Source organism: Rhinolophus sinicus, chromosome 13, assembly GCF_057876585.1.
Source record: "Rhinolophus sinicus isolate RSI-liver-muscle chromosome 13, RSI-T2T, whole genome shotgun sequence".
Classification (NCBI taxonomy): domain Eukaryota; kingdom Metazoa; phylum Chordata; class Mammalia; order Chiroptera; family Rhinolophidae; genus Rhinolophus; species Rhinolophus sinicus.
In genome coordinates, this window is record NC_142513.1 from 18,585,399 (window position 1) to 18,598,955 (window position 13,557).

General features: G+C 42.0%; 2 protein-coding genes across 9 annotated transcripts in view; one reads left to right on the forward strand and one right to left on the reverse strand.

Moving 5' to 3' along the window:
* RPN2 (ribophorin II) overlaps nucleotides 1-1,149 on the reverse strand; it is a 54,445-nt gene extending 53,296 nt beyond the window's left edge. For both annotated transcript variants that reach the window (XM_019750214.3, XM_019750213.3), the window contains exon 1: nucleotides 1,012-1,149. In XM_019750214.3, coding sequence (XP_019605773.2) covers nucleotides 1,012-1,024 — 13 coding nt within the window. In that variant the 5' untranslated portion in view covers nucleotides 1,025-1,149. The remainder of the gene's footprint in view (nucleotides 1-1,011) is intronic.
* MROH8 (maestro heat like repeat family member 8) overlaps nucleotides 796-13,557 on the forward strand; it is a 46,198-nt gene continuing 33,436 nt past the window's right edge. For 6 of the 7 annotated variants that reach the window (XM_088789137.1, XM_088789141.1, XM_088789138.1 and 3 more), the window contains exons 1-4: nucleotides 796-1,158; nucleotides 4,439-4,560; nucleotides 6,637-6,788; nucleotides 8,946-9,068. In XM_088789137.1, the coding sequence (XP_088645263.1) occupies nucleotides 872-1,158; nucleotides 4,439-4,560; nucleotides 6,637-6,788; nucleotides 8,946-9,068 (684 nt within the window). In that variant the 5' untranslated portion in view covers nucleotides 796-871. Of the gene's footprint in view, nucleotides 1,159-4,438; nucleotides 4,561-6,636; nucleotides 6,789-8,945; nucleotides 9,069-13,557 lie in introns of those variants that run through there. The other variant, XM_074318124.2, reaches the window with a different exon arrangement.

The following is a 13,557-nucleotide window of genomic DNA, read 5'->3' on the forward strand; positions in this document are numbered from 1 at the left end:
TTTGCATGCATTGAGTCATTAAATCCTCAACATGCAAGTGAGTGCGGTTCATAGACCAAGAAATTGAGACTCAGAAGTAGTTGCCTGTCCTAAAAGACACATAACTGGCCGAGAATCAAACTACGGGCAGTTTGAATCCAAAGTTTGTTTTCAACAGCTCTTATTACCCTCAACTTAACTAATGGAGCAGTGAGCCACTAACTTATTGTTACCGCGGGCAAGTTACTTCCTTTCTTGGGATTCCTTCTGCCCTCCAGTCTGTGAAGCGGAAATAACATAGTACACGTTTTCCAATTGCATCTCGCACAGCGTCGACACGTTAACTAGCAATGCAGTTAACTTTCTGGGGGCTTACTTAGTGTCATGCACTGTTCTAAGTCATGCACGGAGATGATTTCATTTACTACTCACAGCAATTTACGAGGCAGACAATGTGACTAACCCCTTTTACAGGAGAGAAATTGAGGTGCAGGGTGGTTAAGTAACTTGCGCTGGGGTCACATAACGGATACGTGGCAGACTGCAAATTTGTAACTTCAGAACTGATGCTCTAAGCTCCCAGAGAGGTGACTTTTTTTTTTTTTTTTTTTTTTTTTGTCCGTTCACTAAAAAGAAAACTATGGTCCAAAGAAGGACGCCTTGGACAAAAGCTCACTCTTAGCCCGCCTGGTCCGGGAGCCCGCGGGAGTCAAATGAATGAGTGAAGCCAGATCTAGGGTTAACCGCAGCCGCCGGACCCCGGCTGGGCCTCTGGGGGACCCGTAGCTCGGCGCCGCACCCACCCCACCCCCACCCTTCCTCCAGACCCCGACAGTCCCATCCTGATCGCCCGCCCTCTCTCAGACCCTCGACCCCAGGAAAGCCCGAGCTCATGCCCCTGCCCCACAGGGGACGGGGATCCCGCCCGGCCGGCTCCCGAGTGGCGAGCACTGGTTTCTCGCGAGCGACGGCCCACTTGCCGAGGCGTGCCGGCCGCGGGGCCCCTTGGTCGAGCCATGCGCAACGCCTCACCCGGCAGCGCCATTCCTCCGAGCAGGTCCTACCAGGGCCCGAGCCGCAGGCTGACTTCCGCTCGGGAAACTGGCCCCAGGAGCACGCTGGTGGGGACGCCGGAGACTCGCGGCTGACTCCACGTGCTGAAATGGGCTCTAAGCACAGGTTAGTCTGCGCCGTCCCGCTGGACCCGGCCGCTCCCAGTAGCCGCGACCGGAATTCCAGTGCTTGCGCCCAAAGGGCCCCCCAGGCCTCGCGTGCAGGCCCGCTTCCCCCCGGCGCTCAGGCCCAGTTGGAACCGACCGCCTCGCAACGGTCCTATTCCGGGCGCCACCGCGACGCGATTGGGTGAGGCTTCGTCGGGGGCCCGAGACGAGGCCACCTCTGATTGGCCGGTTGCGTTGATTGGCCGATCGCCCTGTCACTCAGTCGTCTCTCTGTGGCCCGGTCAATTTTAAAGCCGTGGGAAGGGTCCCGTGGGGAGGGGCGAGCAGTATTCCAGGGCGATTTTGTTCTGTTGTGTAGAATATTATGGCAGTTTCCTCCAGAGATTGTTTCGGTTGTTAATAACTAACCTATGAGTGATGTTTTATCTGATTTGCAAAGCGTTTGTCTGGACTCAGTGACCTCTCATAGTAACTCTTTGAGGAGCGTATTAGCCAAAGTTTATAGGATTACCAAGTAACAGGCTCAAAAGTGAAAAGTGACTCATTAAGAACTAAATAATAACTAACTCCACTTATTGAGCGACAGGATACCTCTGTAGTGTACTAAGCGCTCTAGGTACAATACACTATTTCATTTACTCCTTAATCACCATTCTGTGAGGTGTGTGCTGTTATTCCCATTTAATTGAGAAGGAAATGAGATTCAAACAGGCAGTTTGACTCCATAATCTGTGCTTTTACGTAAGTGTTATGAACATATGAAGTATGCACATTATGGTAACTTATTACCGTATATTATTATCCCAGATAGAGTCAGTTCTTGCCTGGTGCTGCGCTGTTCAGTATGGTAGATACTAACTATGGGTGGATATTTCAATTTAAATTAACCAAAAATAAAAATTCAGTTCCTCAGTTGTACTAGCCATATTTTAAGTGCTCAATAGCCACGTGTGGCTAGTGGATATCATATCAGACAGTGCAGAATTATAGAACATTTCCACTATCACAGAAACTGCTATTGCACAGTGCTGCTCTAGAGTATCTAAAGAAGTCTTCCAACTCAAAAAGACAACCAGTAGTATGCTAGAGCCGTCTCATACTGGTTTGCAAGAGTCAGTTCTTGAATTTATCAGGAATTTTGCAAATTGGTTGTTAATGCAGCTATTTAGAAAAATTAAATCATAATTAAATAAAGTCTATTGAAAACAAAACTCATCATTTTCTTATATTTTACTGCATTTTACCATTGTTTCTGTTTCTGTGGTTGCTTATCTCTATTGTATCTGTATAGTGCAAATATTATATGACGGTGTACTACTACACATTTCCTCCCAAAGTGACATTGAAAGCTTGATTTTGGCCACAGTGGGAATATTTACATCATAGAATCGGCAAATGCTACAAACCAGGGCTTGATTTTATAAACAATATAAGCAGAGCCACTTAAAATGGAGCTGGAGCTGCCATGAAAGAGGAAATGCCTTGAATGTCCTATGTCTCCAACCTTTGGAAGGTTAAAACAGGGCAAAATAACCTTTGGACTGGGCCTAGGGCAACACTGTGCCCCAAAGAGTTATTTGCAAAGATAACAAGAAAGCAGCTATTATGACTACTGGATTGCTGACTACTGACTAAAAAGTATTGTTTAGAATTAATGTCGCTATATTTTATCTTCACCAATAGAAATGCCTTCCTTCTATTGGAGTAGTTGTTCCCCTTCCCTTTCCCATACTCATTGCCTTTGTCTCCTACTGTGTTTCCCGAAAAATAAGACCTAGCCAGACCATCAGCTCTAATGCGTCTTTTGGAGCAAAAATTAATATAAGACCCGGTCTTATATTATATAGACCTGGTCTTATAGTAAAATAAGACCGGGTCTTATGTTAACTTTTGCTCCAAAAGACGCATTAGAGTTGATGGTCCAGCTAGGTCTTATTTTCAGGGAAACACAGAAATCAGTATATTATTTGAGCTTCTGTCTGAATTAATGATTCCCGAACAGCTATTCTTATTGATCTCAAATAAATGCTTGGTTGCCTTTCACTTTGAAAAATGCTTTTTATTTTTAACGGTTTATTGCTTTGTTATTGTCTAAACCCAATGGTGGATAAAATGTTAATAAAGATTAAACTTTAAAATGTGTCATGTCTGTAGCCTTTATATTGTGAATAGCACAAAAACTTGAGGAAATATTTTTCTACTATTTGAAAACTATTTTCCAAGAAACAATGTTATAAATAAGTGAATGATATATTAGGAAGTGTTGTGTGCCATAGGGAATAAAAAGGGTAAGGAGAGGGTGAGGGAGGTGGAGTGGGGTGTTCTACCTCAGTCTCTTTTTAACAGTGGCATTTCTTACCTATCCATTCACTCCCTCCCCATGAGGCTGACAATATGCTAAATGCTGGGGATGCAACTACGACTATGTAGACAAGATTTCTCCCCTCCTGGAGCTTAGAGTCTAATGGGAGACAGTCAATTAACAAACACAAATGAACTTGATAATTATAGGTAATGATTAAATACGAGGTCTGACAATTAAGTTCGATTACTCGTTGCAACAATGTTGCTAAACTTTTTTGGTATCAGAGGGATTATTCATTATGAATTTGTAGCAACTGGAGAAACAGTTAACCAAGTTTGCTATTTGGAAGTGCTGAAAAGGCTGCATGAAAAAGACAAAAACAACCTGAATTTTTCGCCAACAATTCATGGCTCTTGCATCACGACAATACACCAGCTCCCACAGCACTGTCTGTGAGGGAGTTTTTAGCCAGTAAACAAATATAACTATTGGAACACCCTCCCTACTCACCTGATCTGGTCCCCAATGACTTCTTTCTTTACCCGAAGATAAAGGAAATCTTGAAAGGAAGACATTTTGATGACATTCAGGACATCAAGGGTAATACGATGGCAGCTCTGATGGCCATTCCAGAAAAAGAGTTCCAACATTGCTTTGAAAGGTGGACTAGGCACTGGTGTCGGTGCATAGCTTCCCAAGGGGAGTACTTCAAAGGTGACCATAGTGATATTCAGCAATGAGGTATTGTAGCCCTTTTTCTAGGATGAGTTTGCGAATTTAATTTTCTGACCTCGTTTTATGAAAAGGATAAGAAAGTAACTAACCGTATGAGACTGGGGTGGAGAGAGGCTACTTAACCTAGATTGGTGATCAATAAATGCCTCTGAGAAGGTGACATTTAAGCTTCTATTTGAGTGATGAAACAGAAGCAGTCCTGAAAAACTAATTCTTCTAATCCCCTCTTTATTCCTAGGATCTGTAATCGGGTAGAAGTAGTGATCCCGTGTGCTTCTGGCAGTGATTCGGGAAGTGTGGATTTGCAGCTGAGCAACTTAGAGGATATTAAAAAATGCCCAAGTTGCCTTGAACTTACAGGTAAAAAGGGAAAAGGATAAAGAAAAGGGGAGGAATCTCTTTTCAAGTCACGTGGCTGGGAGACCAGCCTTTGGGTGATACACCTTGACTAGACTTTGACAATGAATTTGTTCTCTGACTTTAAGACCTTGGAATAAAGTTGGCAAAATGAGATAAGACACATTATTCTAGATGTACAGGAAACTAAACTTGATCCTAAGACAAATAATCCTGCTGACTTGCACAGAGTCATAAGTGCTAGGATTCTGAGAAGGGAAAGGTAGGGGTGGGTGGAACCTGGATGGGGCTACAGAATAACCCTTTGATTTATCCTACAAACATATTATTAAGTACCACTTGCTGGGCATACAGAAATGAACAAGACCAACATGGTCCCTGCCCTCCCAGATATTATGTTATAGTTCTGAAAAGGACCAAAAGAAGTTAACAGACAGTAAATAAAGTAATTACGAGTATAAGTTGTAGTAAACACCATGAAAGAATTAAGCAAGGATCCAAGACAAAAAATAAGGGCCTGGGAACCTACTTTAAACCATGTGTTCAGAGAACACCTGTCTGAGACAGTGCTGTTTCAACCTAGAGGAGGCATCAAGGCCATGAAAGAGCAACCTATGTGAGAAGTAGAAGCATTCCAGGTAGGTGGAATAGCATGAGTGTAAGACAGGAACCACCGTGGTGTGTTTGAGGAACTACATTCATTCATTTGTACATTCATTCAGCAAATATTTATTGAAGCCCTACTGTGCTCTAAACACTGATCTAGCTACTGCATATATAGCAGTGAGCAGAACAGATACAATGCACTCATAAATAAACAAGTGATTGCAACTCAGTATAATATGTGTAACTGGGGGTGGGATGGGGCTAAGGAGCAAATACGAGTATAGAGAGGTTTGTTAGCAGCGAGGAGGATACTTTGCCAAAATGGGCAAAGGGGATTTAGGAAAGGCATCCTAGAGCTGAGCCCTGAAGGGTGAGTAGGAGTTAGATCAGCAACAAGAGGTAAGGGAAGGTGGGGGAGAGGAAGGAGAAACATGCAAACAGAAGGAAAGCCTGTGCAAAGACAACAGGTGAATGAGAACAGGGCTTCTAGTGGAAGAATGCGACAGGGAGTGGGAGGAATTTGCAGGCGACGCTATAATTCAGGAGAACAAAAAGAGGACAAAAGTGGAGTGGCAGAAACCTTCAGAGGGTGTGTTACTGGGAGAGTAATAAGACTATTGGCCCAATCAGAATATGGGTTTGGTATTGGAAAATAGAGGTAAGGATGTAAAGCTACAGGAAGAGGAAAACGATGCCGCCCTCATCATTGTCAGTGAGCAAAGGAATAATATTTGCCAACACTTCTTTGCTGCTAGCTCTGTATCAGCCAAACGAGATAGGTTCTATTGTCATCCCCATTTTGGAAACGAAGAAATAGGCTCAGAGAAAGTAAGGTTGCCTAAGGTCAGAGTGCTAGAAAAAGGCAGAGCTTGGGTCCGAGCTTAGGCAGCCCGACTCTGGAGCCTGTGCTCTTAGAGTAAACCCCATGTTGGGAAGGAGGTCCTCAGATACTTACTGCAGCCTGGTCCAATGGGGAGATCCGCGAGGGGCTGCTAATATAAGCTCTTGTCACCAGAGTCGTGGACCTGAATTAGAATAATACCTACCATTGAAGTGCTTACTATGGGCCACATGCTGGGGGAAGTCACTTGCATGTATTTCCTCACTTACTCCTCACAATAACCCTGTTTTACAGGTGAGGGAACTAAGGTTCCAAGACGCAAACTAACTTGATAACCGTCATACAACTAAGTGGGAGAGCCAGGATTCCAGCTCATCTGAAACAGATATAAAGTCCATGCTCTTCACCACTTTACTAGAGCTCAGTCTTAATGGATTTTGTAGCTTACGAGGCCCTCAGAGAACACTGAATTTGTGATTGAGAAAACAGACTCAGAGAGGAGAAGGGACTTGATCAGGGTGGCAGAGTGAACAGTGAATGTGAGAACAGGACCTTTTTTTCCTGGTATCCAGTGGTCCTCCCCATTAAACCCTCTAACTTTACATAGTACAGAGGCATTGTTTTTCTTTCAGTATTAGACTCGGACATCCCTGATATCTTTGGACTCCCTCGGGAATCCCTCACAAATAGCTTCAGACACCTGACCCACCAGGGCCCCCTCGGCGAAGCCACTGTTGAGAAGCTGATTGAATTTATCCAGGAGTTTTTTAATGGTGAGCTAAAGGTATGCAGTCGTAAAGACAAGCAGTCTTTACGAGTTGTCCAATTTATTCTTCCATTTTAACACGTATTTTAAACATTTGTTCTTTAGTATACAAATAATTTATAAGCTGTAAAATTTATTTGTATTTATACTTTTATATTTATAATACCTGTCTATTTACATTGATAAATTGTATTTATATTTATAAAAATTATAAAATTCCTATAAAAACAAAGAAATCCATAATAAAAATTAAAAGTTAATCTCTAATCCCACTTGCCTAAAATGACTACTGTTGTATACGTATGTATATATATTTTCAGACGTTTTTTCTGTGCATACAAATGTGTGTATAGAAAAATAAACATCAGAGATGGTGGGAGAAAAAATTTTCTAGGTCAATAACTATAAATCTATATTATCCTACTTCATACAATATTCCATTGCTTAGGTGAAACGTTCATTTATTCATTCCAGGAGTGTACATAACAGAAGAATTGATCTGGGAGTGAAGAAAGGCATTTCTGAGGAAGTAACCTTGAGTTCAGATCTAAGGAATGAACAGGCGAAACTAGGAAAAGTTAGAATTAGAGGGAATATTCCAGAAATAGGAAATGGTGTGTTTGCAACCTTGTGGCACAAAAGAACAGAGCATGTCTGATAAACTCAAACAAACCTGGTGTATTTAAATTACAGTGTCAAAGGTATCTGTCATTTGTCAATAGATACTTAGGTTGTTTTCATATTTTGGCTATTATGAATGATGGTGCAATGAACATGGGAATGCAGGTATCTCTTTGAGACCCGAATTTTATTTCCTTTGAATATACACAGATATTTTTGGTTTGTGAAAATTTACCAAACTTTACATTTTCTCTATGAATAATGCCAATAATTTTTTAAAAAATCCTTAAAGCCAGAATGTTGGTCTTCACTTTAGACTCAGACTATGCTTTATACTTCCTGTCATAAAGGCTTTCTTTGTAATTAATAAAGGCTTTGGGTTGCTACAGTGAATTGGAGTGGGGGAAGTCCGTTCCCTGCATTGACCTGGATCCACAGCCAGTCAGGGAAATAGATGCATAAGGAGTTAGTTTTGTCAGAGTATTACAAATGCCATGACAGCAATATATACACATGTACTTTATGGATACCCTTAGGAAGAGCACCTGACCCTTCAGGAGAAAAGAAATACATGATCCAGGTCTTAAAGTAAAGGATATATAGATTAGTCAACAAAAGAAACGTAAACAAAAAGAAGTGTAAAGAATTCAGAAGGTACAAAGGCCCAGAAGTAAGAAAGGGCAGCCTAAAGTTACTTTGGCTAAAGCTCAGAATGCTGTCAGATAAGGCAAGAGAGAAAGTTGAAGAGATTAGCTGGGGTCACATTGGGATGGGCCTTGACCTCTAGGGGTGCTATTGAAAGTTTTTTGATAGGGAGTTACTGAATCAAATTTGGACTTTTTAAAAGGGAAATCTGGTGAGAGCTGGGGGAATAGATTGGAGCGGGGCAGAAAAACCCAATGTTGGATTGTTATACTAATCCAGGTGAGAGAGAATCTGGTAGGCCATGAAGTCAGCTTCTTGCTATGTGTTGCTACTTGCTCTCCAGAGAGCGTATACCAGTTTACACCATCTATATGCAGGTGGGGACCGACTGGAAGAAATTTTCTCAAGATTGTGGAATTATTGGTGTCTTTTATTTTCTTCTTATACTTTATCTTTTCCAAGTTTCTATGGTAAATAGATAGTGCTTTTATATTTAGAAAAAGGGAATAATACAAAAGAGATTTTATTCTTCAAATCAAAACTTGCATTTTACTTAGAAACCTTAAAGACTCAAAATAATGAATCTTTAATGACATCAAGAGAGGCAGAAGTAACAGCATCAGAGGTTACCTTTAAGAAGCTTAGACAGTAGTCTACAGGGTGGGTTGGTGGGGAAGCAAAGACTAAAGGTGGAAAGAGCCATCGTGGAGCATTTGGTAGTCTCACCGAGAGAGAAAACGGGCAGGGCCAGTGGAGAAGGAATTTCATTCCTCTGTAATTTATTCATTCCTTAAATAAAAGACTGCTACTGGATTAAAACATTCCAAGAAACTTTTCAAAAGCCCTCTACAATTATCAAATGAGATTATAATGTATAATTGTGTTTTTATAATTTTTCCACAAATTCAGAGTGAACTTGAGAAGCTGACATTCCTGAGATCTTTGTCTTCTCTCAGCCGAACTTTACCTTATGATGAAACCACAGAATCATTCATTCACAGCCACACAGCAGACATTGTGCATACCCTAAATGTAAGTATTGTGACCTTATCACAAATTATTCAGACCATGGAAATTCAATGACCTGGCTAACAAGTTTTTTAGTGGCTTCACCTATATTAGCGCTTCCGTTACCCTCTTCACATATCAGCATCTCTGCGTGGAGGAGAAATACTCAGGGCTACTCCACACAGTGATCATCCTGGAAAACTAATTGAAAGAGGAGTAGAAAGGAGAACAGCATTTAAATTTCTCAGTAAAAACAATGCTGCATTCTCATTCATGAAGCAGGAGGTTTGAGGTAGACTTTACAATCAAATGCCTAAGTTCGAGTACATGCTCTGCCTCTTTCTAGTTATGTGACTTTGGGAAACTACTGACTTCTCGGTGCCTCAGTTTCCTCATCCATAAAATAAGAATAACTGTATATACTTCTCACAGAGCTGTTGAGAGTATTAAATAAGAAATAAATGTAAGCCAGGTAGCATGGTACCTATCACATATTTTGCATTTGAGAAACACAATTGTATTCTTTTTATTATTTTTTTGTCCTATTTGTAACTAACTCCAGCCACATTTTGCAACTAACTCATTCATTCATTACCTTAAGTGCCTAACAGTTCCAGGCATAGTCCTGGGAATTGGGGCTACAAAGACAAAGAAAACATAAGGCCTATTCCTGCAGCCACGACAAATGTAATCAACTATCACAGGGACTGTGGCAAAGGTTTAAATAGGTATAGTGAGGGCACAGAGGAGTGAGTGAGTGGTCAATTCCATGTCAGGCGATCCAGAGGGCTTTACAGAAGAGGTGACATACTTAAGCATGTAACTTTTTGATGCTTTAGTTTTCTCATCTGTGAAATGTCCCCTTCAGTTTCTCTAAAGCTCTAAAATTCTGAATCTGAGATCTCTTACACACTCCAGGAAACTGAGCAGTTCTTTTCAACACACAGATCTATAAGGCTGATTAGATTGATTGGTTTTCAGAATTGAAGGCTAACCATTACCAGGTTTGTTCAGTAATAGACAGTGACAAAGGATCTTGTGTATCTAAAACACTCTGGTGCTTTGCTGAAGGATACACATTTCCTGGAAGTGTTAATCCTTGCCTCCCAAGAGTTTACAATCCTCATGGAAATGACCACACCTCATAAATAGGTTGAGAACTCTGCCAAATAATACATCAAAAAGAACAGAATGATATAATGCAGATTTAAGAATGCATGCAGCTTTCTACTTGGCTATATATACTCCCTGGAAAGAGGCTTAGGCTTATAGGCAGCCATAGGGCCCAGCCAAAATGGCCTGATTCCGAAGTCCCACTTCACAAGCATTGGCAGCGATGGGTTGCCACGTGGTTTAACCATCAGCTCAGAAGATCCACGAATGCAGGTCTCACCTGTGCACAGCAGAAGCACACTGAATGTCCCTACACTCTGTACCTGAAATCTGTCTGACCAGTAGTGAAATATACACTAGCTGGCAAGGGGGGTTCAGTCTAGAAGAACTAAGGGTAGCTGGTATTGATGAGAGAATTGCATGGATCACTATATCGTTGCACAAGTCTGCAAAATCCATGCGGTAGCCGGTTAGCTCAGTTGCTTAGAATGTGGTGCTGATAACACCAAGGTTGCCGGTTTAACCCCTGCGCCCTCCATGAAAAAAAAGTCTGCAAAGTCCCTGTAAGCCCACGTGCAGGTGCTAAAAGAGTGCAGCTTTCAATAACCAAGAGGAGAGGCAGTTCTGCTGAGGAAACCACAGGAAACCAAAGCCAGGGTCACTATAAAGAAAGAAGAATTTTAAGGCATTGGCAGTCTTCTCATGACCCATGCCAACGCGTGGCTCTTCAGTGTCCAAATAAAAAGAGCCCAGGAGGCTAAGAACAGAATATGGAAAGGAAGGGAGAAAACTCTGTTATAAAACTTTACCAAAGGGGCCGGCGGGATGGCTCAGTTGATTATAGCGCGAGCTCTCAACAACAAGGTTGCCGGTTCAATTCTCGCATGGGATGGTGGGCTGCACCCCCTGCAACTAAAGATTGAAAACAGCGCCTGGACTTGGAGCTGAGCTGCACCCTCCACAACTAGATTGATGGACAACAACTTGGAGCTGATGGGCCCTGGAGAAACACTGTTCCCCAATATTCCCCAATAAAAAATGGAAAAAAAACTTTACCAAAGAAGATGTGTAAATAAGTACATGAAAAGATGTTCCCTCATTGTGATAGGGGAAATGCAAATTAAAACCACAGTGAGATTCAACTCTACACCCACTAGAATGGCTAAAATGAAGAAAGGGAATGCCAAATGTTGGTGAGATATGTTGCAACTGGAACTCTTATATACTCCTGGTGGGAATGTAAAATGGCACAACCAATTTGGAAAACAGTTTGACAGTTTCTTAAAAATTAAATATACACTTACCATATGACCCAGCAATTCCACTCCTGGGTAACATGAAGTGCATGTCCACACAAAGACGTGTACACAAATGTTCATAGAAGCTCTGTTTGTAATAGCTAAACACTGGAAACAGCCCAAATGTCCATCAGCAGATAAATGGATAAACAAATTTGGTATATCCATACAATGGAATACTACTCAGCCATAAAAAGGAATGAACTATTGATACTCGCTACAATTTTAATGACTCTCAAAATAATTATGCTGAGAGAAAAAAGCCAGACAGACCGAAAAAAAAAAAAAAGATATACTGTGTGATTCTATTTATATAAAATTCTAGAAAGTGCAAACTTACCTATAGTGACATTACAGCAATGGTTTCCTGGATATAGAGATGAGTAGGGAGAGGCAGGAGGGAGAAATTACAAAGTAGCACGGGAAAACTTGGGAGTGATCTGTTTGTTCATTATCTTCATTGTGGTGATGGTCTCATGGATGTATACATACGTCAAAAATAAATCTATACACTTTACATATGTACAGTTTATTGTGTGTCTGTTACCTCAGAAATGAAAAAAGCTACCAAAAGAGTGGCCAGATGGCTCAGTTGGTGAGAGCGCGAGCTCTGAATAACACGGTTGCCAGTTTGATTCCCACATGGGCCAGTGAGCTGCGCCCTCCGCAACTAGATTGAAGGATAACAACTTGACTTGGAGCTGATGGGCCCTGGAAAAACACAGTTACCCAAAACTCCCCAATAAAAAAATTTAAAAATTAAAACAAAAGAGCTACCAAAAGTCTGTTGAGAACTTGAAAAGAAAAAACAAATGCAGTGGCAACTGGGATTGGTAATGATAAGATTGGGGTGAAATGAACTCAGATAGATCTCCCTAAGCCTCAAAGAATGTGATGGATAGTGTTGAGAGAAGGGACCAGTGAGTAGGGGCCCTGGGTAGTACATTACTGCCTGTCTATGCCAGGGCCAGGGTTCTGCATCCTGCAATATGGCAGAAGGGCCAGTGGGATGGTTTTTAGATACCCAACAGCAGACACAGGCATCAAGTCCTACTGTAATAGAATTTTAATGTAGCCAGACTTGTCCTTAGTGCCTCAGTTCTCCTCTGCTAGCCTGGGACTCCACCCTAATTCTGCCTCTGGGGTCTTACACAAAACCCTGCTACTATGTCGTTTCGTAAATAGTTGGAGTGTACTCAGCATTGAGGACGCACTGTGAGGATATACAACTTGAGCACCGAGGCAGGAAGCAGATGAGAATGATGTTTCAGGAAGACTTCAGTGGTGTGGATAATATTAATAAATGCGGAAGGAGTGCCGAGGACGTTTCACAGGGGACTGACCTAATGTAGAAAAGACTGTCCCGTTGTCCTAGTGAGAGTTTGAGCTCCCTGAAGCAGAAGGGTGAAGAGGAAAGGGAGCTATTTTAGGAACCAACGTGACCTGTGTGAGCTTAGCCAAATCACTTAGCTTTGGTAAACCTCTAGCTCTGCCCGCAAAATGGAGGTAGTAGTATCGTTCTGGTTTTCATTAAGATCTTTGAGACAGAATGTCTCGTTTTGTTAAGACTGGCTAAGATTCTTCTTGGGGCAAGCAACAGAAATCAACTGTGGCTCACTTAAGTTAAAAACAAAAAGGATGCTGGAATAGCTCTCTTAGAATATAAGGAAGAGGTTTAACAGTGAAGCCTACATAAGAGCAAGTTCCAGGACAGCTCCGGAGGTCTCAAAGGCAAGAGCAAACCTCTAGCAGCACCCAGTCTGTGTCTATCACTAAAATTCCAGATTCTGGGAGAGAGAATCTGATTGGCCCAAAGGGGTCTGTTCTCCATTCCTGCATTAATCAGGTGTATCTTGGAGCAGCATCAGATGGTAATAACAGGTCTTCTGGACATACCTCTCTGTGTATTAGAGGCAGTTCCCAGAGAAGGGGTGATTGCTGTGATCTAGGGAGGTACCCCACATGGTTCCTGCTACACAAATACTTTGCAAATAAAAAAATACCCTCTCGGGCTGGCTTGGTGGCTCAAGTGGTTGGAGCTCCGTGCTCCTAATGCCGAAGGCTGCTGGTTCGATTCCCACATGGGCCAGTGGGCTCTCAAC